At 36.2% G+C, this 26,206-nt stretch overlaps 1 protein-coding gene across 1 annotated transcript in view; it reads right to left on the reverse strand.

The window, feature by feature from the left end:
* Positions 1-1,439: 1,439 nt before the first annotated feature.
* GPR149 (G protein-coupled receptor 149) overlaps positions 1,440-26,206 on the reverse strand; it is an 81,281-nt gene continuing 56,514 nt past the window's right edge. The window contains exon 4 of the mRNA XM_074192511.1: positions 1,440-2,012. Coding sequence (XP_074048612.1) covers positions 1,440-2,012 — 573 coding nt within the window. The remainder of the gene's footprint in view (positions 2,013-26,206) is intronic.

Below are 26,206 nucleotides of genomic sequence, written 5' to 3' on the forward strand. Positions count from 1 at the left end.
GTAGGAATGGGCTTGATTCCCTTTTGAATTTTATCTGCTGTACAAATTCACCCCAACCTTTTATAATATCCCTTCTTTTTATCAGTGTAGCATTTCCTGAAGGCTCCTTTTTTTGTTTTACAGAACTATAGGGGAGGCTATGCCCTACTTTGGAACACTGGTCCAGGAACAATATCATCAATGAATTCTAAAAGGTTCTAGGTGATTCATACCTGACCACTGGACCCAGATGATTCTGGAGGAGAAACTGAGGCTGGTGACTTAGCATAGCTCCCCACCCCAACTCAAATCCAATTCATGTGCTTGTCATGGCCTCACCTCCCTGATGTTGTGGTCTTCTTTGAGAATGAAAGACAAACATCATCATCAGGTGACCTGAGGAAGTCATCTAACCCTATCAAATTCAATGGTCATTTATTAACTGTCTAATATGGGCAAGGTCAGTGGTCAGGTCAAGAGGTTATGAAGACAAAAACCCGGGCAATTTTCTCTATGGGGCATATCATACTGGGGATGAGAAGGAAGGAGTATGAATTGTTTGTTTCATCTATCTAGATGAATGAAAATTGGATGAGAGCTAAAAGCTGGTAAATGAGCAGAGACCCAAGAACTCTAAGGGAAAAAGATGAGAAGGGGGCAATTTCCAGGTAATTCCCAGACTTTAACAATTGGAAGGGTTTTCACAGGCTATTTATGACTGAACAAGAGGCAGTATAGCATGATGAACAGAACGCTAGTCAAGGATTCAATCACACTTGAAATCTTTACTAGCCATGTGATCTTGGGTAAATCATTCTATGCCTGAGTTTCCTTATCTGTTAAACAAATGCTGAACCTGATGGCCTCCAAAGTCCCTTTTACCCAAGATCTGTGCATAACTCACCCCAACACGCAGCCATTAGACTACTAGAAAGGGTCTGGAGTCAGAGCACCTGGGTTTAAGACCCGACTCTCTTTCTCTGATTCTGTGATTCAGCTTCCTCATCTTTAAAACTAAGGGTTTAGAGTAAATGACCTCTGATTTAATTTGAGTTCTAGACCTAGGATCTTTTGTTCTCCAGAGATCCCAGTAATCCTTGAGATAGATCACTTAATCTACTTTGGGAGAGTTCCAATGATTAATCAGTCTTTAATTTATTTCTATGAGATGTCTGTAGATTGTTCTTAAATGAACCAGAAACCTCATAAGACCTATGAGCAGGAAAAGATGGTCAGCAGTCTTCTAGAAACACAATCTTTTCATTATCATAGGGATAAGAGAGCATAGACAATCCATTTGATGCCATTATTCTACAAAGAGCCCTTTCCAGGAGATAAGAAATATGCCTGAAACTATGTATGAATGATTGGACTTAAACAGAAATCAAAATCACCTAAGAAAAGTCTCTGACATACAAGTCAGATGGAGTCCAACATTGGTTCTTGACCCTGGACAGCTCTTAGCTTTCATTGCCCTCTTCCTCTCTTTTCCTGTAAGCTTTATTTAACAGCTGAATTTCTTCCTGATAGCCATCTCTCTCCAGATGCTGCTTTTGACTGTTCTTCCTGTGGGCCTCTACGGTGTCTGGAATGGATATATTGATGTCGCTGTCAGGATTGTTTGTGGGGATGAAAAGGGAGTAGGAGGCGGTCTCTCCCAAATCACAAGAAACAAACCGATTTTCTTTCCGGGAATAGCGTAGAGAAGGAGACCTGACTTGGGTAGAGGACTGGCTGATGTTGCTGATGATGGAGACAGTGTCCATGGCTTCCTCATTGTCACAGATTTCCAATACTTCCAAGTGGATCTTCACATTGGTGTCTGGGAAAGTGGTGGGCGAATCCTCTGGATTTGGCTCATGACCTACGCTCTTGGATCGATAGACTTCGATTTTCTTGGCTGCTGGGGTGATCTTTTGCCCTTCTGCACTCACCTCATAGGTGGAGAGAGACAGAGTCTTCCCTGTGGGGGCATGGAGGGACACAGTCCCCTGAAATGCACACAAAGGAATGGCGAGAGCACCCCCAGATTTCTGAAAAAAGTGAAAATCATTGTTATTAATAGTTATTACTTATATAGTGTTTTATGGTTGGCAACAAAATTTACAATTCTTATTTCATTTGATCCTCATGTTAATCCTATGAGGTGGAGATAAGAATTATGCCTGAAGCTATGCATGATTTATGGGACTTAAACAGAAATCACAAACACCTAAGAAAAGTCACTGACTTAGAAGTCAGATGGAACCCAACATTGATCCTTGGAGTTTGGACAACTCTTAGCTTCCATTGCCCTCCTCCTCCCTTTTCCTGTAAGCTTTATCTAACAGCTGCATTTCTTCCTCATAGCCATCTCTCTCCAAATGTTGCTTTTGACTATTCTTCCTTGGTGTCTCCACATTGTCTGGAATGGATATATTGATGCTGCTGTAAGGATTGTTTGTGGGGATGAAGAGGGGGGGTAACAGATGATCTCCCAACAACCCATTTTACAGATGAAGAAATTGAGATTAAGATTTTTGACTTGCCCAGGGTAACATAACTACTGTCTAAGGTAGGATTTGAATTTAGGTCTTTCTTACTAGTTTGTGGCTTATTTCTGGGATACCCTGACTCCCTTGAGAAGTCAAGATTTTTGTTTTGTTTTGTTTTTTACTTTTGGAAAAACCCAACATGACTTTATTTTCTAGTTTAATTTCCAAGGACCACCTGATGACTAGTGGAGACAAATTCTGCCATCCAAGTCAGTTCCTGGCAAGATTACTAATGGTCTAAAGATCGTGCTTGGAATCGATCTTTCACTGCAAGGAAAGAGAACATTGTTTTACAAAATTTAGGGATAGGAGCTGCTTACTGATGAGAGTCCACAGATGTTTCAAAGGTTAGTAAGTTTTGTTCCAGAAAGCCAGTGCCCCCACTAAGGTATTGGGTGGAGTTTTCAATTAGTACAAACACTGTGGAAAGCAATTTGGAATTATGCAAATAAAGTTGCTAAAAATGTCCATACCATGATTTGGGAATTTACCTGCTTGGTAAATACCTTTAAGAAGTCACAAATGCATGAAAAAAGAGAAAGTCCACACATATCAAAATATTTATAGTAGCATTTTTTTGTGGAATCAAAAAAAACTAGAAACAAAGTAGATGCTCATTGATCAAACTGTAACGAAGTAGTACTGTGCTGTAAGAAATGAATACAATGAATACAGAGAAGGTTGGAAAGATCTATATTAATTGATGCAAAATATATAGGACCAAGAAGATTATGCACAATAGTTAGAACAATGTAAATGGCAGGGTGACAGTAGGGGGAAAATCTACCATCACACAAAATATGTGAAAATGTGATAATATAAACAAACAAACAAATAAATAAATAAAAATAGTGAAGATGAATGTGAAATGACAAAGAACACAATTGCTTCTCCTCCAAAATGATCCTTTACAGAGGAAAAGTCTCCATAGGTATGGAACATTGTTTCCATCTGTGAGATTTTTTTCAAGTATTGACTAGTTTTGCTAATATTTTTTCTTTTCTTTTCCTTTTTTAGTAAAATCTTTATTGTATAGATTGGTTCTCTGGGTGAAGGGAAAGAAATGAATACAGTGATAAATTTAGGATATGTGAAACAAAAGATAAATAATAAAAAATGTATTTTAAAAAGCCAATTCAGGGTCACAAACTGAAGTTTATTTATGTAAGTTGTCACTCTATTATTCCATTAAAATGCTGTACAGGTGAGGGAAATGGATTTGTGTTATTGAAATTCATTTTTTCCCTTGCTTAATGTACCAGAGAGGTTTACAGTCACAATCTCTGACTCAGATATGGTACAAAAGATGCTTGAACTCTATGTTTTAGCATGAGAATCAAATGACATTAAAACGGCAGCATCTTACCTTTCTACCAAGAAATCTCTGCTCTTAAATGGGACCCAAAAATAGAGAACTCCCCCACAGCTTTGGGGAAAAAAAAACTTACTTGAAAGTTTGAGCTTTTTGTATGGTAATTCAAATCTCAGGTGTCTTTTCTAGAACTCATTTCACCTCTTAAACAGTGATGAGACAGTCTGTTAAGAGGCAGTATTTTAAAAGCTCTTTGTTTTCCATTGTGTTTATTCATTTAACTGGAGCCTTTTTATTAGCCTGCTAGCTACTTGCTAACTTGAATGTTATTCCCAGATTATATTCCTCATGCAGAAATGGAAAAAAAAGAATTTCTCTGCTCAAAAATATTTAATTCAGACTTCTTTTTTCCTAGTGTTTCTGACCTTCTCTGAGTGGGGCTACTCTTTATTTTCAAGTTATTCTCTTATTCTTCGATCAGAATCATCAACAAAAATTTTTAAGGGTTTACCCTATATGCTACATATTGGAGATATAAAGGCAGAAGTAGAAATGTCTCTATTTTCAAAAAACTGACATTCTATTGGGGTGAATCTGAACTTATATTGGTTGTTGCTATCCTTCATTTGCTAAAAAAACCAAAATGAGATGACCATGTTAGAGTCAAGTTATAGTGTGCCCAACTGTGGCTGATCACACCAATATAAGCTCAAAACCTTCTATCACAGGTCAGGCACAAATGTGAACATTTGGGGTAGATTCTCTAAATTTACATTACTTCAATTTTGCTTTGCTTATAAAGCACAGTACCTTTTCTGATAAGGGCATGTCATGCTTGGGGGGGGGCATGATACTATGCCACTGTCTCCCATGTTGCAAATCAGATCCAGAATTCTTCCCAAAGACCTTGAGAATGTGCATTGTATCACTTTTTCTAACCACCATGTGAGCACTTGCTTTGTATGAGTTCTCTATTAAAAAGTCTCTTAGATAAGCATTTGTTTGGCATTTGAACAAGGTCAGCCTATCAGAGTTGTGCTCTCTATAGTACAGTTGGCTTGAATTCAAATTCTGCCTAAGACACTTACTTGCATGAACTTGGTCAAGTTACTTAGCCTCTGTCTGACTCAGTTTTCCCATCTGTAAAATGAGGATAATAATATTATCTGCCTCTCAAGATTGTTGTGAAGATAAAATGAAACAATATACATAAAGCATTTTATGAAAATGCTAGCTATTATTAATGTATATAAAGCCTTATGCCTACCTCAAAATATTGTAAAATGTCATTCATTATTTATACATAATGGCAACCTCATATTCCAAAAGGCCGTTTTTGCTGTGACTTACTCTGAGGGTTGCTGGGCTAAAACCGAGAATAGAAATAGATATTTAGTTTGTCTTGGATATGTTTCATTTTTATAATAACTTGATAGCATAAATTGAAAGTAAGAGATGGAGGGATGGCTAACAAAAATTACCTTCCTTTTTAGATGGATTGTGCACTAGGCTTGAAATCAGGATGGCTCATCTTTCGGAGTTCAAATTCAGCCTCAGACAATTACTAATTTTACAGTCATAGGCAAGTCATTTAACCCTGTTTGCCTTAGTTTCCTTGTCTATAAAATGAGCTAGAGAAGGAAATAGCAAATCACTCCAGGATCTTTTGCAAGAAAACCTCATGGTCATGAAGAGTCAAACAAAACCGAACAAGTACATTTTTAGATTTTAGAAGCTATAATATAAGATATGGTTTGCTTATTCAAATTCAACTGGACTTTTATATTCTGGTACATAGAAAAATATATTGAATTTGAAGTCAGAGGATCTAGGTTCAAATTCTGGTAACATGGGAGAAAGACAACTAATTCCTTAGTGTCTCAGTTTTCTCCTTTGTAAAATTATAAGAACAATTATAATCATCACAAAACAACAATAATAGCAAGCATTATATGACACTTTAAATTTCGCAAACTACCTTGCATATATGATTTCATTTGATCTCCACCACACACCTGGTAAATAGGTGTTATTATGGTCAGTGCCATTTTAACAGTAAAGGAACAGAAGCAAGATTAGGACTTGAATAATATGATTGTCCAAAGTTCTTTCCACTTCTAAATCAATGATCTTATGACCCTGTTTCTTAGTAAGCATGAAATAAGGCCAATTATTATAGGATTCAATCTCCCACGACAGTATTGTTATGAAGCGTTGTAAATTCGGGGAATCCAAGGTTTTGTTCGTATCCTTATCATCAGCAGTCAGTTTTAACATCACTAATTAGTAAATACTGCCAAAAGAACGTTAATTTCTCCTTTCTGCATAGAAATAATTTAAAGTCTTCTTTGTCTGAGAAGGGAAAAGAACCCATAAATTCACACATGTTAAATTTATTGAGAGGAAATGCTATAGAAAACCCATTAATTCTGAGACTGAAGACAATTGGTATAGATTAACAGACCTTGGACCTGTTGCAGGGTATTTGCTCCTATCCTCAAGATCCGTAGTGAACTGGACGGGGGGAGTTATGTGTGAGATCTTCTTAGTTTCTTTGCTGATATGATGAATTTATACAAGATGAAAAAATGTGTCACTCTTAGAAGTGAAGCCATATTCTCAATGGATTTAAGAATTGGGATGAACTCAAGAAATCATCTGCCTGAATTCTTTTATCTTATGGATGAGGAAAATTAGGCACTAAGCAACTAAAGGATTTGGCTAAGGTTATACAACTATTTAGGGAGAGATACAGGCTCAAAATTCAAGTCTTTTGTATTCCAGCCTTCTTCACTATGTCCTATGTCTTTTAAAAAGAGACTTGCCTTAGCAAGGATTCAAACTTGAGTCTCCTGCATCAAGAGGTAAGTTGTCACTCCTGAAATACTAATGACCTTGTCGCATGATGATTATCAATAAGAGTAATTGTTACGAGAAGACCCAGACATAGAGTAGTGTAGAATTCAGATCAAGTGAAAGTCATGATAACTTCCTGCCAGGATAACTTCAGCTTTTAATCCAATAAATCATATTACCTGTGGTGCTCAAAATTCTCTCTGAGATGAAGTAAGCATAGTAAAAGGGAAAATAGTTGCTTATGTGGGCAATTTTGTTAATGAAGGTTAAGCAAGTCACCCTACCTTCAGTTGATGTGTTAATTGTGAAGGAAGGGACACCTGAGTTAAAGATTTATTTCTGCAATATAATGGTTGTATGACCTAAGGCATACCATTTAATATCTCAGTGCTCCAGTCAAATCCATAAGGCTTATAAGTTGCAGAAAAGGTACTAGCCAGCCTTGATAGATGGAGTTATATAATTTAGGAATTCACTATCCCCATAAAATCAAAGGTCCAATTCCTATTCTTATCCCTATGAAAAAGTAGAAATCATTGAACAATAAATCCTCATAAAAGTCAAAGGACGGAGCTATGCCTTATTCTTCCTCAGATTCTGTGCAATGGAGATAATACTAGATATTATGTGATCAGAAACTAGATATTACCCAGGTTTGGGACTTTTCAGAAAGTTGGCAGAATGAATGGTTGTTCTTAGTTCAACTCAGCTTCAATTATCTCAAGAAAGCAAGAATTGTGTCAAATAAAATAGAACAAAAAAAATTTTTAAAAGAAGGGAAAGAAAGAATTCTCACAATGAAAATTTTAAAAAAGCAGAGAAAAAACTGAGTAAACAGAAGAGCTCATCATACAATTGAATAATCAATCAATAAACTTCTATTAAGTGTCTACTATGTTTCAAAAACTGGATTGGATGAAGAAATAATATTTCTACAATAGAGAGTTGGGGTAAAAACAATTAATCAATATTTTTAAAGTGCCTACTATGTGACAGATACTGTGTTAAGCCCTAGGAATACAAAAAAGGGAGAAAAGACAATTCCTGTCCTTGAGGATCTCACAAATGAAGGGAAGGGATGACAACAAACAAGCTATATAAAACATAAATAGGAAATACTTAATAGAGGGAAGAACTAGAATTAAGAGGGGTTGGGAAAGCTCCCTATGGAAAAATGGGATTTTAGTTGGGACTTAAAGGAGGCTGGGGAAAGGAGTAGGCAGCAATGATGAGGGAGAGTATTTCTGGTATGGGAGACAGCCAAAACTGAAAGGAAGGTCTCATTTATGGAATAGCTCAAAAGCCAATATATCTTAATTGAAGAATACATGTCAGGGAGCAAGGTGTAAGAAGACTAGAAAGCTAAGAGGGGGCTGAGTTATGAAAGGCTTTAAACATCAAGTAGAGGATTTTGTAGAGGTGACAGGAAGTCAATGAAATTTATTGAGCAGAGGGATGATATGGTTGGACATACTTTAGGAAAATTACTTAATAGTTAAATGAAAGATGGATTGGATATAATTTGTATATGTGTGTGTATATATAAACTTACATGTATATACACAAATATTTCCTTTCCTAGATATATAGATATCTACTGTCCATCATCTCTATTTAGACCATATTTATCTATATTGTCTCTATCTATACTTATCTACATTATCTTATTATTTCTCTCTTGAGATACTTAGACAATAAACTAGATACATAATACATAATATTATATATTTATATATATTTAGAAACACATTATATTATCATAGATATATATTTAGGAAAGGAAATATATAGGTGAGTATATATATATATAGCTATTTCTCCCTTCCTTTCTTCCTATCTATCTTTTTTTCTAGATTTCAGAGATATTATTTGACTCATTTTGCTGATTTCCATGTTGCCTCTCTTTGTAAGTGTAATTTCTCTAGAAGACTCTGGTCCCTTATTTCACAAGGATGCAGTTTTTGCTCACACAATCCATCCATCCATAATTTTTGAAGAACTCATCCTTCAGCACTAAGGAGGGATTGTTGACTTTCTCTTAACTATTTACTACCCCAGTGAGGTCTTTGAATTCACTCTTCCATCTATTCAAAGAAAAAAGATGGTAAAGAAATTGTGATCTAAAAATTATTCAGTAGAGAGATTGGTTAGTTTTAAGTTTTAAAATTTCTTCACACCTTGATGGTATAGATATAGTACTGTAAGATTTTTTAACATTTGAGAGGAGTGTGGTATAGTGACTAGAGAGGACCCTGGAATAAGAAAGATCTGGGATTGAGTCTTACCTTTGATGTATGCTGACTGGGTAACTCTGACAAAGCATTAAATCTTTCAAGGCCTCAAGTCATTCTCTAAAATTTAAAAAAAAAGTTTTGCCCATCTAAATCAGTGGAGAGTATTTCTGAGATCATCAAGTAAAGTAGTGTGCAGGAAGAAGAGAAGAGGAAGCATGTGGGATAGCAGTTACCTAAAGGGGTTTGTTGTGAGCATCAAATGAACTAATGATTGGAAATGATAAGTCAAACCATATGGTAGACATAAGTTCCATATAAATGTAAGTCATGATGATGATCCAGCAAAGGAAACAGAAAACAAGTGATTAGATAGAGGAAGAACAAGGAGAAAGAAGAAAGTTTAGAAGGAGAGTGATTAAAAGTGTCAAAAGCTTCAGAGACAGGGGCGGCTAGGTGGCGTAGTGGATAGAGCACTGGCTCTGGAGTCAGGAGTACCTGGGTTCAAATCTGGTCTCAGACACTTAATAATGACCTAGCTGTGTGATCTTGGGCAAGCCACTTAACCCCATCTGTCTTGCAAAAAACCTAAAAAAAACTTCAGAGAGATCTTGAAGAATGAAGACCAAGAAAAGGTCATTGGATTTGACAACTATGAAATCATTAGCAACTTTGGAGAGAATTGTGGCAGTGGAATGATAAAATTGGAAACAAGATTGTAATGGATCAAGAAGAGAGGAAGGGGAGAAAACGTGGAGGCACCCATGTAGATGATGTTTCCATACTTAGCCATGAAGGGCAAAGTGAAGGAAAATGCATAAGAAGGTACTACTACTACTTCAATAATTACCACCAAAGTCCAAGGAATCAACAAACACAAGAGCCACCAAAAGTCTGAGAAGCATAATATAGGAGTTTAAAACAGAAGGTGGAGCATTTTAACAAAACAATAGAAATTCTGAAGAAGGGAATGTCAGAATTAAAATACTAAAATGAAGAAATTAAGAAAGAAATATTAGATCAAAGTAAACTAGGAAAAAAAGATTGATGGACTGCTAAAGGTATCTAAAGCTAATATTAATGTTACTGACTTTCCAGAAGATCTTGATGAAACCGAGAATCTGAATAACTTATTTTATAAAACAGTATTTCCTGTAAACAAAGAATCAACATGATCTTAAAAATGTAACCTTGGGCAAGTCACTTAATCTCCAGTTTTCTCGTCAATATTAAATGGTTATAAATTTTAGAGAAGTTTCATTGGTTGAGGAAATTTCCTTCATTTAGGAATTTCTTTTTGGTAATTCAATCATATCTAGTCCATAACCCTTTAACTTCCTGGAATTAGAGGACAAATGGCAGATTAATAGAACTCACAAGATTCCATTGAAGAAAAAACCCAAGTTCATCAACCCAAGAATGAAGCTTCCAAGCTTTGAAATTGGGATTGTGGATAAATGATGAGAAAATGAAAGAAAACACAGGAATGTGACATGGAAAAAAATGGAAAAAGATTTGTACCCAAGGATTACTTGTTCTACAACAGGGGTGGGGAACAGCCAAACTGGTAGGTGGTATCAAGACTCAAGAAATCATTTGGTCTGGTGCTGCCATAGCAACCACAGGCAGGAATTGAAATTCAATAAATCTAAGAGTCTTTTAGAGGTGAACTAATTAAATGTTTGACCAAATAGAGCAAGCTAATTTTTAAGTTGATAGTTTTGTATGACCCTTGAATCATGTAAATACTCTGTTCTACAGAGTGAACTTGATAGTTTTATTGGCTACCTAACCACCAATCAAGAGTCAATGACTTCCAGGTATTCTTGGATTTAGTTAAGTTGAGTTTTTGAAATTTAAATTTAATACAAAAAAGGAACTTATAAAGGTAAATAAGTCCATACAGTATGATAATGCCAGATGTTGAGATAAATGATTGCAAACAAGAGACAATATCATTTTCCTAGGAGTCACTGAAAGAATAAAGGGAGAACAGTGATTGGCATGGAAATGAAATGAAAACACTGTGGGGGAAGGTTATTCAAATTAACACTGTAGTGAAATAGGGTGAGGTGAGGAGCATATGAATCATATTCTTCTATAGAGATGAGCAATGACAGTATTCATATATACATGCCTACATACATATTGAATCAAAAGAATCATGCTACATGAAGCAAGGAAAAGGGAAGAGAATGTTTGTTTCTGAGAATGGAACAAGAATTGGATTGCTTCCAGCAAAATAAAGGGCAATAACAATTAATCACTGTACCAATGCCAAGGCCAAGATTAAAGGAGAATAGTAAGATGTAATTATATGAGAAAAAATAAATTGGAATCACATTTTTTCAAGCTTAAGGTACCTAATGTTTCATTTCTAAAAAGTAAAAAATAGCTACTATAATAGACTTTAATAAGGAGAAAACTTATTTAACAATTAGAATCCTGAATATTAATGACTGAACCTGCCTATAAAAAGAATATAATTACAGAATAGATGAGAAGAAAACAATAATTTTTTAGTACAAGAAGCACATGCAGATTTAAAATGAAGGACAAGAGTAAAATTTATTATACTCTACTTGTACTCCTTTTTTAAAAAATATTTTATTTATTTAAAGCAATGGGGTTAATGCCTAAGGTCACATAGTTAGGCAACTATTAAGTGTCTGAGATCAAATTTGAACTCAGGTCCTCTCCAGGGTCGGTGCTCTCTCCACTGTGCCAACTAGCTGCCCCCTCTACTTGTGCTCCTAAAAGAAGAAGTGGCAATATTGTTTTGAACTTAAGCAATGGTAAAAATAGCTATTTGCAATAGTAATAAAGCAAAATTTGCAGAAATTTAATATGCCAGTTATATAATTTTTTTAGTAATAATAGTTCCATAATTATCAAAATGGTATCACAAGCCATTGGTGTGATGAGGGCTGATGAAAAATTAATATCAAAAAGACTTTAACCAAGGTTGGCAAAATCCAACTAAAGTTGCCAAGAAGCTTATCATAAATTTTCTACATCAGCTGGTGGGCCAGACATGTGGGCTGGAGACACAGATGGTCGTGCCATACTGTCTGGGTATTGTTTATCTAGATCAAATCTTGCAATATAATTTGTTCAAACTAATAGACAATACTGTTAGTTCATGTGACCCCACCAAACATTTCTAGGTCACTGCTTCAGATTGCAGTATTTCTTTTTAGGTTGAATTCAAGTTTAAAAAAATCTATAGCTCTGTCTATCCCCTGACAATCTAGGAAAATGGTTTTATTGGTTACCTAACCACCAATCAAGACAATGTCTTCTTTTACACTAAAACAGCATGAAGCTATTTGAATAGACTAGAAGGATTTAGTGCAGAAATGCCATGGTTAGTGAATTATAATTATAGTTTATGGTTACAAAATACAGCATCCTGTCGCATATTGATCCAAGCAATGGAAATATTATTACCCCCACGATGCAGATGAGAAAAAAGGATTAAAAAAGTTAAGTGATTTGATGAATAAGTAGGAAAACTGTCCTTGAATGAAGGTGTTCATACTCTTAAGGATTTAGAGTTGAAAGAAAACTTTTAGGATCTCTAATACTATTTTCTCTTTTTTTTCACAAATAAAGAAATTGGGCTCTAGAGAGGGGGTCACATGAACCTGCAATTCAAATTCCTCTCCTCTGACTCCCAACTTCAGAGTTCTTTCCACCATTTTGGCTCTTGCAATCTTAGAATGAAGTTCTGTCATGATTAATTCAGCCTCTGGCCCACCTCACAGGACTGACCTGTTCAAAAACCACTATTGTCTCTCAGTAATTGATCATTAAATTAAATTGATCATTAAATACCAAAGTCATTAATGGGGAGGAAAAGTGATATTGGAAGAAATGAAAAAGGATCAGTGATAGGGTGGCCTTTCATCCTCAGACCCAGTTCTAACTACTAACAAAGAGCCCCAATGTCACTACTCTAGTCTCCGACTTTGTCTCCCATCATTACCTATCAGGAATAGAGTCATTATAGCTCTTGCTAAGGTAGAGGGGGTTAAACATAATCTGTTATGGGGAAGAGTAGCACTGAGTGTTTTGTTGCCCTTTATCAATCAATTGATCATTAAGTGAGCAGTTATCAAGTCTTTACTACATTTCAGACTGTGGATACAATGAAAAAGCAAGAACTGAGTGACTACTCAATAGAGGATTGATGGAAAATTTTTGTTCCACCGGTGTAACTTGCTATGTCACGAGAAAGTTTAGAAGGAAGCACACTGAGTGGACCTATTATAGTGGACATATGGACCAGCATGGATAGATAGATATGGGATTATCCACATGACTATAATCATTGATACTTTAGAGTATATGAGTAGCTACTCAGTGGATAGAGCACAGGACTTGGAGAAAAGTGACCTGAATTCAAATCCTTCCTTTAACACAAGCCATAGGACTTGAGTCACCATTCTGTGACTCAATTTCCTCATCTAAAAAATGGTCATAATAACAGCAAATATGTAAAGTTCCTTGCAAATCTTAAAACACTTCTTAAGGTGACTTTTATCATTATCTTTATTATTCTTTTAATATCGTGATCTGTATATCCACAGTTTTAGGAAGTATCTAAAATGATTATGCTAATGTTATTTGTTGGGAATAAACTTTATAATAATAATAACTAACATTTATATAGTGTTTTATGGTTGGTAAGATTTTATAAATATTTTCTCATTTGATCCTCAAGACTATCCTAAAATGTAGGCGTTATTGTTTCATCCTCATTTTTCAGACAAGGAAATTAAGGCAGACAGAGGTTAAGTGAATTGCCCAGGATCAGCTAGTAAGTAAATCCTGAATCAGGATTTGATCTCAGGTTTTCCTGACTTCAGGCCCAGTGTTCTATCTTCTGTTCCCATCTTGCTTCTTTTGGTTTATAATAATAATAATAATAATATTCCATGTGGATTCTCATTTGCTTCAACTAAATTTTAAATTCTTTGTGGACAGGAATAACATTGACTTACATTTGCTCATTTCTTTGAGGTTTTACAAACTGTTTTGCATATACTACCTCATTTGATATGGATCCTGAGAAAAGAGAACTGCTCTTCACCATTGAGCAATATGTCATATTTTCCTCACTGTTTTCTGAATCTTAGAATGCCTTCTGTATTGGTACTTTATAATTTAAATCTCGAGGGACAGTTTCTTACACCAAAAGTTGTCACTTGGATGCATCTTCTTTATTTTAGTACAAGTTTTATAATGTCTTATGTTTGTAGAAGGTAGGAAACTTCCGGTATTTTTTTCTGCAACAAAAGGGGAACCACCATAACACCCCCATTTTCATTTAGTTGAACTAAAATGCAGTATTATTTTTTAAATGCTTTGATCAATCCTAATGTTTTATCCAAATGACATGAGATGATTAGATCCCTCAATTCCTACATAGGTAATGAAGGCAGAAAGCTTTTCAAGCTCAATTCTTATGTAATAGAGCCTAATGAAAAATGATCAAGCCTCAGCATGAATCTTTATTATCAAATAGAGCTTTCAGTCTCCAAATGAGCTTTTGAAATTAATACATCATTGAGTTGAAATGATTTTTTTTATCTTTAAGGTGACTGATATTCTCATATTTTTCTACTGATGCTCTTTTAACTCAGGGAAGGTGATTTATGTATTTCCTCTCTCTTGGTTGAAGTATACTCACAAAAACTTGAGTGAAAATGTGAAGTCTAAATGTGTGATATTGTATTTACTGGACATCTTTTGACATTCTCTGATCTCAGCCTCATCTTTAGTCCTACTGTCAGTAGCAACACTGAAGGTTAGATGTTGAGACTTAAAGGCATGAATACATTACTATCTTGTCCATATATCTTCGGGTACTCCCAACTTCCTTTGAGGTAAAACACGGACTTCTTAGCTCAGCATATATAATGTGGCTCCAACTGACCTCTTCAAGCCTATTTCACTTTAGCTTCCTCACAATCCTAGCAGAAATGTTTGGATTGCTGTTTTCCTACCTTCTCCTACATTCGTGCCTTTATGTGGGTCATCTCCTATCCTATCACTCCTCCATTACTTAGCCTCTTTTATTTATTCTGAGGCTCAGGCTCTTTGAAAAGACTTCCTGGAACTGTCTAATTCTTGGTATTCTTTCAGACACAAAAAAAATCTTGTAAATATTTATGTGTGTTTTTTATCCCCAGGTGGATATAAACTACTTGAAGGAAGAGAACATCTATTTTTTGCCTTTGTATCTCCAGTCCTTAGCATAGTGCCTCCTATAGAGTGAATGTGAAATATTCATTGGATTTCATTGTTCCTCCCTATTTTTGTTGATGACATCTTCAACCTTCCAGGAAGCCAGGGTTATAACCTTTGAGTCATCCTTGATTCTTTGCTCTCCTGCATCTCTATCTTCTCTCTCTCTCTCTGTATATATATATATATATATATATATATATATATATATATATGTATATATACATATATATATATACACATATATACACATATATATGTATATATATATACACTCATATATATGTACACACACACGTATAAACACACACACACACACACACACACACACACACACACACACACACATATATATATATCATTAGTTGCCATTCTATTTCTAGAACATCCCTCCTAGTTGTCTTTTTCCATCCATTCAAATGATCAGATTCTCATCACTTCTTGCCTGGCAGTAACTATCATAAGCAGTTAGGTGGCACAGTGCTACAGGAAACCCTGTGGAGGAATGTCTCCTCAGATTTAGTAGCTGTGTGATTGAGAGCAAGTCTTGTACCTTCTCTTCACCTCAGTTTCCTCACTTACAAAAGTGGGGATAATTATAGGACCTCCTTCATGGAGTTGTTGTAAAGATTGTGTGAAAGCACTTTACAACCTTCCAAACTCTCTATAAATGCTATAAAGATTATTTTATTGTTATTAGTTGTTCCTTTTTATTCATGGCCAAATTGACCTCTTGCTAGTTCTGACATGACATTCACACTATCTCTCCAGATCTTTCCACAGTTTGTGCCTCCTTCCCATGCCCTACCTACTCATCTGCCTTCAAAACTTTAAGATCCATCTTCGACATAAGACACTTCCTGATTTCTTTAGCTGCTAGTGTCCCCTCACTGATGGCCAAAAGTCACTTTGTATTTAGTTGATTTTAAAGTCTATTTCCTTATATGCATATGAGTCTTCTAACCTGATTCCCCCACTCCTTCATGTAGGCTTTTTAAAAGCAGGGTCTGTTTGATTGTTCTCTGGAACATGAGAGGCATTTAATTAGCATGTGTTGATCAATTTTCAGACAACAAACAACTACAAAAGCATAATGTCTTAAAATGAAATGAGTTCATGGGTTAAATATATTTGAAAAAGGAAATGAAAACCCATCAGCAATGAATTCATTCAGAGAAGGGGAACTGTGTCACCCCTCTCCCCAATGGAACGATTGAAGTTCCTTCATATGGGTTTGGTAAAAGAGAAAACCAATCAACAGCTAATAGATTTCCACTCATTGCCCCAAGCTCAGAAGGTGCGCCGAATGGTTTTGGTGAGTCAGGTGCACTTGAACGGGAGCTTAAAAGCCCATGGAGATGTACCACTTGGAACAGTCAAAAGAAAACTGCCCTTACTATTTGCTCTAAAGACTAGTAATCCACTTTGGACACAACTCCTTCCTTGATAAAGATCTAAGTGGGCAATGTTCTAGAACAAGGCAACAGAAATTACATCTATCTCCTTAATGAAGTTGCCAAAACCAATTTATGGGTCAGAGACATTCCCAGAATTCATTTAAAAAACAGTGCCAAATCAGTGTTGGAAGAGATGTGGTAAATCTGAGGCACTAATCCATTGTTGGTGGAGCTGTGAACTCATCCAACCTTTCTGGAGAGCAATTTGGAATGATGCCCAAAGGGCAACAAAAATGTGCATACCCTTTGATCCAGAAATACCACTACTGGGTTTATACCCTGAAGAGATTATGAAAAAGGGTAAAAACATCATTTGTACAAAAATATTCATAGCAGCTCTGTTGTGGTGGCAAAGAATTGGAAATTAAGTGAATGTCCTTCAATTGGGGAATGGTTTAACAAACTGTGGTATATGTATGTCATGGAACACTATTGTTCTATTAGAAACCAGGAGGGAGGGGAAATTCAGGGAAGCCTGGAGGGATTTGCATGAACTGATGCTGAGCAAGATGAGTAGAAAAGAAAAACATTGTACACCCTATCAGCAACATGGGGGCGATGATCAACCTTGATGGACTAGCCCATTCCATCAATGTGACAATCAGGGACAATTTTGGGCTATCTGTGATGGAGAATCCCATCTGTATTGGGAGAAAGAATTCTGGGTTTTGAACAAAGATCAAAGACTATTTCCTTCAATTTAGGAAAAAAATCTGTTATCTTATTCTGTAGTTTTGTTATCTCTTATATTTTATTTTTCTTCCTTAAGGATATGATTTCTGTCTCATCACATTCAGCTTAGATCAATATATAGTATGGAAACAATGTAAAGAATAACAGACTGCCTTCTATGGGGGGAGGAAAGCAAGAATAGGGGAAAAATTATAAAACTCAAAATAAATAAAATATTGCTTTAAAAAAAGGTAGTAAATGTCTTAACAAAGAAAATAAAACAAAAAACCCTAAAACATTGCCAAATAATCATTATGGATAGCATAAGGTTGAATTGATGATATGTATAAATTTGGAAAACCTCAATAACCACTCTCCCTGATACAATGACAATGGTAGGAAGGGAAAGCACCAAAAGATGCTACAATGGCAAGAATGAAAATGAAATATAAATTAATATTTATAAATTATAAATTAATTTTTAAGTGACTTTTGAGGCTAAAAACCTTACAGATGGATCAGTAGAAGGTTTCTACTTTCCTAAATGTAAACCAGATTCACTGTTTATCATCATCATTCTTGATAACATTTATTGATCATCTACAATGTGCTAGGAACTCCTAAGAGCCTTCTTTAAAACTGCTTACAGGTTTAAAAAGAAAATAGTTCATGAGAGATTTAGATAGAGCAATCACCTGGGGAGCAATGTAGACTATGAGGGTTTGCAATGTTGGACTTGGAGCCAAAAAAAAACCTGAGTTCAAATTTTGTTTCAGATGTTTATGATATGAGGGGGATAATTACATGAATAGTATCTACTTCCTAGGGCTCTTATGATGATGAAATTAGATATTTTTTCTATATTAAAAGTGCTAAAGAAATAGCCATTATCACTATCCTCATCTTCATAATTATTCAATCTATGAATGAACAAATCTTTATTAAAGTTTTCTTGAGTCCCTGCCTTCAGGGAGATTGTACTCTAAAGGAGGAAAACAATCTAAAAATAATTTCACATGAGATAAATTACATGGTGATTTTGAGGTGGAAGCTGGTAGTAGCTAGGCTACATGGGTGGGGAATCTTTTTCTCATCAAGGGTCATTTGAATATTTACAACATCATTTGTGGTTTATATCCTAAAAAACTACTAAATTTATTGAATTTTGAATCCCGCCTGTGATTGCCTTGGAAAAGTCAGACCAAAAAGTTTGTGCACCCGAGGATAGGAGGATAGGAATCAAGAAAGGCCCAAGGAGAAAGAATTCAGGGGTATATCTCAGGAATGGAAGTCAGACTGAGCAAAGGAACAGAGATGACAGAGAGAATGTGCCACAAGAACATAAATCTAGGGCTATAAAAGACCTCTAAGTCCATTTGATTCAACTCACTTTTCTTAATGAGGAAACTAACCAGGGAGGTGTCAGGAGTCTGTTGACTCAGAGTCAACAAGGCAATAAATATGAGAGGTAGGGTTGGAACCCAGGTCCTTTGTCTCTGGAGTCAGGGCTTCTTCCCTTGTGCAATAAAAGAAGGACACATAGATGATATATGACAGATACTTGACTTAGTGGAGAGAGTGCATGACCTGGAGTCAAGAAGACTTGAGTTTAAACCCAGTCTCAGATATTTATTTGTAGGCATGGCCCTGGGCAAGTCATTTAACCTCTATTTGCCTCAGTTCTAGCAAATGTAAAATTAAGATGACAGCAGCAGCTCATTCCTAAAGTTGTGAGCATAAAATGAGCATTTGTGAAAAATTTTGCAAGTCCTAAAGTACAATATAAGTACCAAGCTATTTTGCTATTTTGCCTCCCTTTCTTTCTTTCTTTCTTTCTTTCTTTCTTTCTTTCTTTCTTCTTTTCTTTCTTTCTTCCTTCCTCTCTTCCTTCCTTCCTCCCTCCTTCCCTTCTTCCTTCCTTCTTTCCTTTCTTTCTTTCTTTCTTTTCTTTCTTTCTTTCTTTCTTTCTTTTTCTTCCTTCCTTCCTTCCTTCCTTCCTTCCTTCCTTCCTTCCTTCCTTCCTTCTCTCCCTCTCTTCTCTCTCTCTTTCTTTCTTTTTCTTCCTCCTCCTCCTTGTCCTCCTCCTCCTCCTTCTTCCTTCACCACTACCTTTACCACTACACTACAACTTCTTTCTTCTTCTCCTTCTTTCATCTTCTTTCTTCTTCTTCCTTTTCTACCATTACCACTACCACTACTGCTTCCAACCAGTCATATTGCACACTGAATGTTCCTCTCTGCTTGCACCACTGTTATGATGTTTCCCCTTTCACAGCTGCCTTTGACTATGAATTTTACCTGATTTTACCTGTATATCATCAACTATAGGCAAAAACTAGTTTAAAAAAAGATGCCACTAAGTAGAGATATGACCCAGAAAGGAACCGGACTTCCTGGTACCTTCGAAATCTCATAAGAACCAGAAGAAAGCCTGGGAAGTTTGGGAAGGTTGCCTAAGTTGGACTTGTGGCAGGACATAGCTGGTGGGCATACTGCCACTGACAAGATGACACACCCAAGTTATCTATTAAAATTTCAAAACTTTCTGATAAAACACGTTCAGGGAGAAGGCATATCATTGTGAACTTTCCTAGGTTCTACATCCTTAGAGACAGAGATGATTGAAGACTAGCGTCTGTCACAGAACTCTTGCTTAATGGATACTGGCTGAATTTGAATAGACTATTTACACTTTTTATTAAGATAGCTAGCTAGGTGGTGGGCAATAAATCTGGAGTTAGGAATACCTGAGTTCAAATTCAGGCTTAGACATTTGCTAGCTGAGTGTTCTTCACTTGTAAATGGGACAAGAAAATGCATCTACCAGTATTGTTAGGATTCAAATGAGATTGTTGCTGTTATTTGTCTTTTGTTCTCTAAGAGGACCGTGACATCATGGAGGTGATGCCATGATATGTAAGTGTGGAGGGGAGGATGTGCTAAGTCCCCAGCCTCACTTTGTCCTTTGGAGCCACCTGGGTCCAGTTGCCAAATACGAATCAGGATGACTGGACATGGCCCTGGATGCAATGGGAGATCTTGTTCTTTTTAAGCTAATCCCAAGATTGTTGTAAGAATGAAAGGAAGCTCTACTCTATGTGAACATTACTGAATACTCAGTGTTGACGCTGAGAGATTGAATGATCAAGGAGTGGGATTGACATTTTAAGGGTAAAAGAGGGAAATGTTCCTGACTTTTTCCCAGAAATTAAAGGGTAGAGAAATAAAAGTCAGAATTCATGGCAAAGAGTTTGCCTGGGTCCAACAAAAACCATTTTTCTTAGAAACTCAGGAAATATGAGAATTTTTCTAGCAACAGAGGCGATGCAATAAGATGTTACTGACACTTTTGTGGTTACAGAATGGTGTCTGGGAAAGAAAAATGCTCTTAGTGTCAGAAGATCTGATTATAGGGCCAAACTCAGCACTATCTGTGAAACTATGAGCAAGGTCTTGGTTTCTAAACCATAGTTTCCTCATCTGGAAAATAGGACAAATAACACTTTCCTTACCTATCTCTGGGGAATGTTGGGAGAAAAACTTTGCAGACAAAATATTTAAAATGCTTTATAGAGTATTATTGCTGCTGATATTGTTATAATAGATCTTAGATATCAACTTGTTTGGTGAGCAAGAAGGTAAAGGAAGGAGGTCAGTGGGAGAAGAAGAAGGAAGGGCTTAGCAGTTCTAGTTCCACTATTGATCCTTAAATGTAAAGTCTCCTAGGTAGTAATGCCTTTTGAAGAAAGGTTTATTGACAAATTTTGTTATAATCAACAAGTCTTCTTTGGCACCTCCTACTCAATGAGCTCTCCATTCTACTCCAATAATATGATTGCACCAAGCCAACCAATTCAGAGATCACATAGTTAAGATTCTGAATTCACAACCTTTTCTTCACCTTTTTTCTGAAAAGAAAAAATTGTATCCCATTATCTCGTTGCCAAACTTAGGATAGGACTACACAGAGTAAAGTCGCTTAGTAGCATTCTTTTCGGTTCCATTCTTTTTGTAATTAATCAATCAACCAAATTTATGAAGAGTTTGATAATGTTGGTCATTGGGCCAGTGACGAGATAAAAAGGCAAAGAATGAGACAATCAATGCATTCTAATGGGGGAATGAAGGACATATGAACCATATACAGAATAAATATGAGGGTAATGCATCTCTCTCTCTCTCTCTCTCTATCTCTCTCTCTCTCTCTCTCTCTCTCTCTCAAAAGGAAGAGCTTTTATGAGATGGAGTGAGCATGGGTCACAATTTAGGTATGGAGGAGAGCCAGTGAAAAGATTCAATGATGAGTATGAGGAACAGAGAGGACAAATTCCTAGATTGAAGAAGGCTAAAGAAGGTATAATAATGTACAGTGAAGCAGTGAAGAGAGCTTGAGGCCAGGTTGTGATGGGACTTAAATGCTAAATATAAGTTTATAATTCACCCTAGAAGCAACTGAGAGGCATAGGCTTTGTTTTGAAAAGAGGCTTGATATGGCCAAATCCTTGCTTAAAGAAAATAATCTTGATACCAATATGGAAAAATGGATGAAAATGAAGAGAGACTTGAGGCAGGTAGAACATTATAGTGCCATTAGGATCATCCAGGTGAGAGTATCTAGCCATGTAAGTAGAAAGACAGATACAAGAGATGTTGGGGAGGGAGACCCTTAAGACTGAACCACTGATTTGATGTGAGGTTGAAGAGAAGAATGGAGAATTACTCAGAGATTAGTGACCCAGAGAGAAGAAGGATGGGGTGGTACCCTCGATAGAAATGTGGGATTTTGGAAGAGTTCTGGATTTGAGGGGAAAGTTTAATTTGAGATGACTCTGACACATTCAGTGTGAAGTGTCCTTTAGACAATTGGTGAAACTCAGAGTAGGAAGTCAATCTCCTTCACTGCATGTCTGTCTTCTGTTTCCTCCCTCCTTCCCTCCTTCCTTCTTTCCCCCCTTCCTTTCTCCTTGTATGCAGTGGTGGGGGGAATGAGAAGAGTTTAGGGCATAGTAGATAGAAAGTGAGCTTCAAAGTCAAGACGATTTAGGTTTCTCTCTTGCCTCTGACACATATTAGTTGTGTAATCTTAGGCAATGGTCTCACCTCTTAGTGCCCTAGGAAACCTCTCTGAGAATAGAAATAGTAAGGAAGATACTACTCAGCATTTGATAGAGAGTGTGCTTCTTTATCTGAAAATTCCCTACAATAATGAAATCAGAGATTCAGGCCCCAGTCCATAATATGTATGAATGCATGTCTGTATGTGTATATACATACATACATACATACATACATATATATATATATGTATATACACTCTTGTTTCTGTTTTTTTTTACTTCAGGTTTATGTATCTTCTCACATTTCTCTCAATCCCTCATATTCATGCTTCCTAAAGGAAAATAATATCCCATTACATTAATGTGCTCCAATTTACTTAAATATTTCCCTAATCATTGTATACCCACATGGCTTCTATTTGTACTCAATACATAGATGTAATATATTGATATGTATCTAAACACACATGCGGGTATTCATACCTGTTTACATACATGCGTGTTGGATCTTTCTGTCTTTGATCTCCATGTAATACTTTTCAATAACAAAAATAGCACAAGCCAAGTCCAAAGTGACTATTGCTCACTATTAACAAATCTGAGGAAAGAGACTCCAGGAGGAAGGGAATCCAGGTTAAATCTACAACTGCGTCTGGCAGAACCTTCTTGCTTTATCATCCTTCAGATGTGAAAACTTTGGGTCATCTATACTTCTTCCCTCTCTCTCTTAACCCTTCAGCTCTCAGCTAACCAAGGTCAAGTCTTGCTTGATGTCCACATCTTTGTTCCCCCTTTTCCTGTACACTCATAAAGCTTCTGTTCTAATCAAGTTCTCAGAATCTCTCCATTCCACTCGTGCAGTAGCCTCCTTACTGAACCCTAGGGTTCCATTCTCTTCTTCCCTTCCCAAATCTCTTAGAATTTCTGAAAAGCACAAGTGAGATTGTGTTACTCTTCTGTAGGCTATTCTTCAGTGGCTCTCTCTGACCTCAAGGATGCATGGACATCTCCATTGTCTTCTAAAGAATCCTCAACTTCATTTCTCTATAGACTTATATTCCTTGAACCATGCCAAACAATATTATCAAAAGGAAGTCAAGGTTAAAAAGACAGGCCATAGTTATAAGGACAATCCTGAAGTCTTGGACTTACTCATTGTCCATTTGTAATCACTGTCTTAGATATGTATGTAGATATACTACTCTGTATAGTCACATACATCTCCATATATTTCAATTGGGAAATATGATTCACACACATACACATGCAAAACACATGTATTATGCATATATTCATATACAGATGTACAAATAGCCATATATGGATTACTTCCATAGTTCTATCCAACTGTACCTCTAGATTATTGTTCATCACCACCCCTCATAGTTAGATCAAACTCTTGAGGCACTATAGATCTCATTTTGGAGGCTCTATAACAATCTCATGCTCAGTGTCACCAATACAATGTCATCCTATAAATAAGAGCATCCAAAGGACCTTATCACTTTGTTTAGACTTGCTACATTTCCTTTCACAAACTGTATTCCAGTTAAAATTACCTGGGTATTGTTCCAAAGAGAATTTACACAGGCTGGGTCTCTAGCCTCAACAATGCTCTTTTCTCTCTCTTCCACCTCTCAAAATTCCTAGTTTCCTAGTTTATGTACCACTCCTAATGGAAGGCTTTCCTGATATCTCTTAATTCCTTGGGGTTTTTTTTAGATTTTTGCAAGGCAGTGGGGTTAAGTGGCTTGCCCAAGGCCACACAGCTAGGTAATTATTAAGTGTCTGAGGCCAGATTTGAACTTCAGTACTTCTGACTCCAGGACCGGTGCTCCATCCACTGTGCCACCTAGCTGCCCCAGATATCTCTTAATTCTTAATGCTGTCTCCCTTCTCTTTATTCTACATGATGTACATCTACTTAAAAATTGTATTTTCCCAACTTGACAGATGGGATTCATTTTCATTTTATAGCTTTTATCTTCATTTTATCCTATGTGTTTTTATCAATGTTTCTCTAGTTCACATTTAGTCATTTTTTTCAGTCATACCCAATTCTTTCTGAGTTTTTGTGGCAAAGATACTGAAGCAGTTTGTCATTTCATTCTTGAGCTCATTTTACAGATGAGAAAACTGAAGCAAACCAGTTAAGTGACTTGTCCAGGGTCACACAGCTGAGAAATATGGTCTAGCAATCTGTATGCTATGGTCCCACCTAACTGCCCCTTAAAGATATCTCTAGTAGTTGATAAATACACTGCTTGTTACAGAGAGATGCCTCCCAAGATGCTTGGTAGATGGATTTTAACTCTAGCCTGGATCTTTTCCATAGCAATGATGATACTTCTGTATAATTTATTTTTCTTTGATTTATGCCTTCTTCAATATTAATAAGCATTAGGTCATTGAGTCATGCTATCTTTGATAATACATTGTTCAAGATACCTTGCATTATTTTGACATATGCATAGAAAACAGCTTGTTGAAAAAACGTAAAGGGGATTTCATTCCTCTGAAGCTAGTAGGATTTTTTGTTTGTTTATTAATTTATATTCAACAAGCAAAAAAGTCAAATGAGATCTTGTCTGGATTTCTCATTCAGTTGTGTGATTATAAAGATTTGGGCAGCTCTAGGATGTCATTCCCTTCAAACCTTGCTTTTTTCTGATATTACCCTCATCAAGGATGCCCATATCCTATGTATAGCTTAGTCTCATTAGCATTCCACACAAATGGGCAAATAGATGCATGACTCATAGAATTATTTTGATTTGCTTGCTCTTTTGGGGAAGGATAAGAATTTGTGAATTGTTTTTAATCCTCTCCGGTATCTTCCTCTCTGTCATTTGCTTTATATAACTGAGGAATCACCACTGAATTTAGGAAATGTTTCATATTATATTGGATTAAAAACAAAAAAAGCAAGCACTGATTTTCATCCAGTTCTTATATTTCAATCATTTTGCTCTAATATCTTGCTTTTTATATACTATTTATATACTTAATCCATATCACTGATATTTTAATAAGTCATAATCTCCTAGAAAAATCAATACTGCCTAGTTCAGGTACTTTCTCACCATTGCTGAACTTTTAAATGATGAGATTTGAGTTTGAATTGCATTGACCCCCCCCCCCTTACTACCTGTATGACCTTGAGCAAGTCTTAACCCCTGGACCTAAGTTTCCTAATCTCAACCTCAAACTGTTCATCATTTAAGATAATCTACCATGAAATTCCAAAATATAATCTCCAAACTATGTATAAAGATGGAAGCATTCCTGGATCTTAACCCTTAATTTCTTTTTCTTCTCTCTTCTTCTATGGCAAAGAGACATGATGTTGAAAAGGAAATGGTATTTTTCAAAACTGATATAGAAGGCAGCTGCCAACATCTTTCCATCCCACACAGTAAATACTATAACAACCCTTAAAAGCATCATTACAAAGACTCTTTCTCTTCTTTTAAAGTAGCTAAAAACCCTATTGAGGAAACTGAATCTCGGAAAAGGATCTTCCCAAGCCAGTATTAGGCATAGAGCATCACCCTTCAGAATTCACTAGGGAAATGAATCACTTGGCTGCCAGAGAAATGAGTCCTGCAAAATAGCAAATGTCTTATTCCTTAGAGAGGCATGAAGGCACATGGGGAATATCAATAGATTAATCTACAAGATGCTTAAATGAGACTTAAGAGGTAAGTGATGTCATAAGGAGTCTTTGTTAGTAGACTAGTTTTGCATTAGCTTCAGAGTTCTTTTGAAGATTGCTTTGAAAGCAACTTCCATTTAGGTTTCTGAGGCTTAGCTGTGCACCCCAGGAGGGGAAGGCCATTGTGCAGGGAAAAAATAC

Source organism: Macrotis lagotis, chromosome 6 (genome assembly GCF_037893015.1).
Source record: "Macrotis lagotis isolate mMagLag1 chromosome 6, bilby.v1.9.chrom.fasta, whole genome shotgun sequence".
Taxonomy (NCBI): domain Eukaryota; kingdom Metazoa; phylum Chordata; class Mammalia; order Peramelemorphia; family Peramelidae; genus Macrotis; species Macrotis lagotis.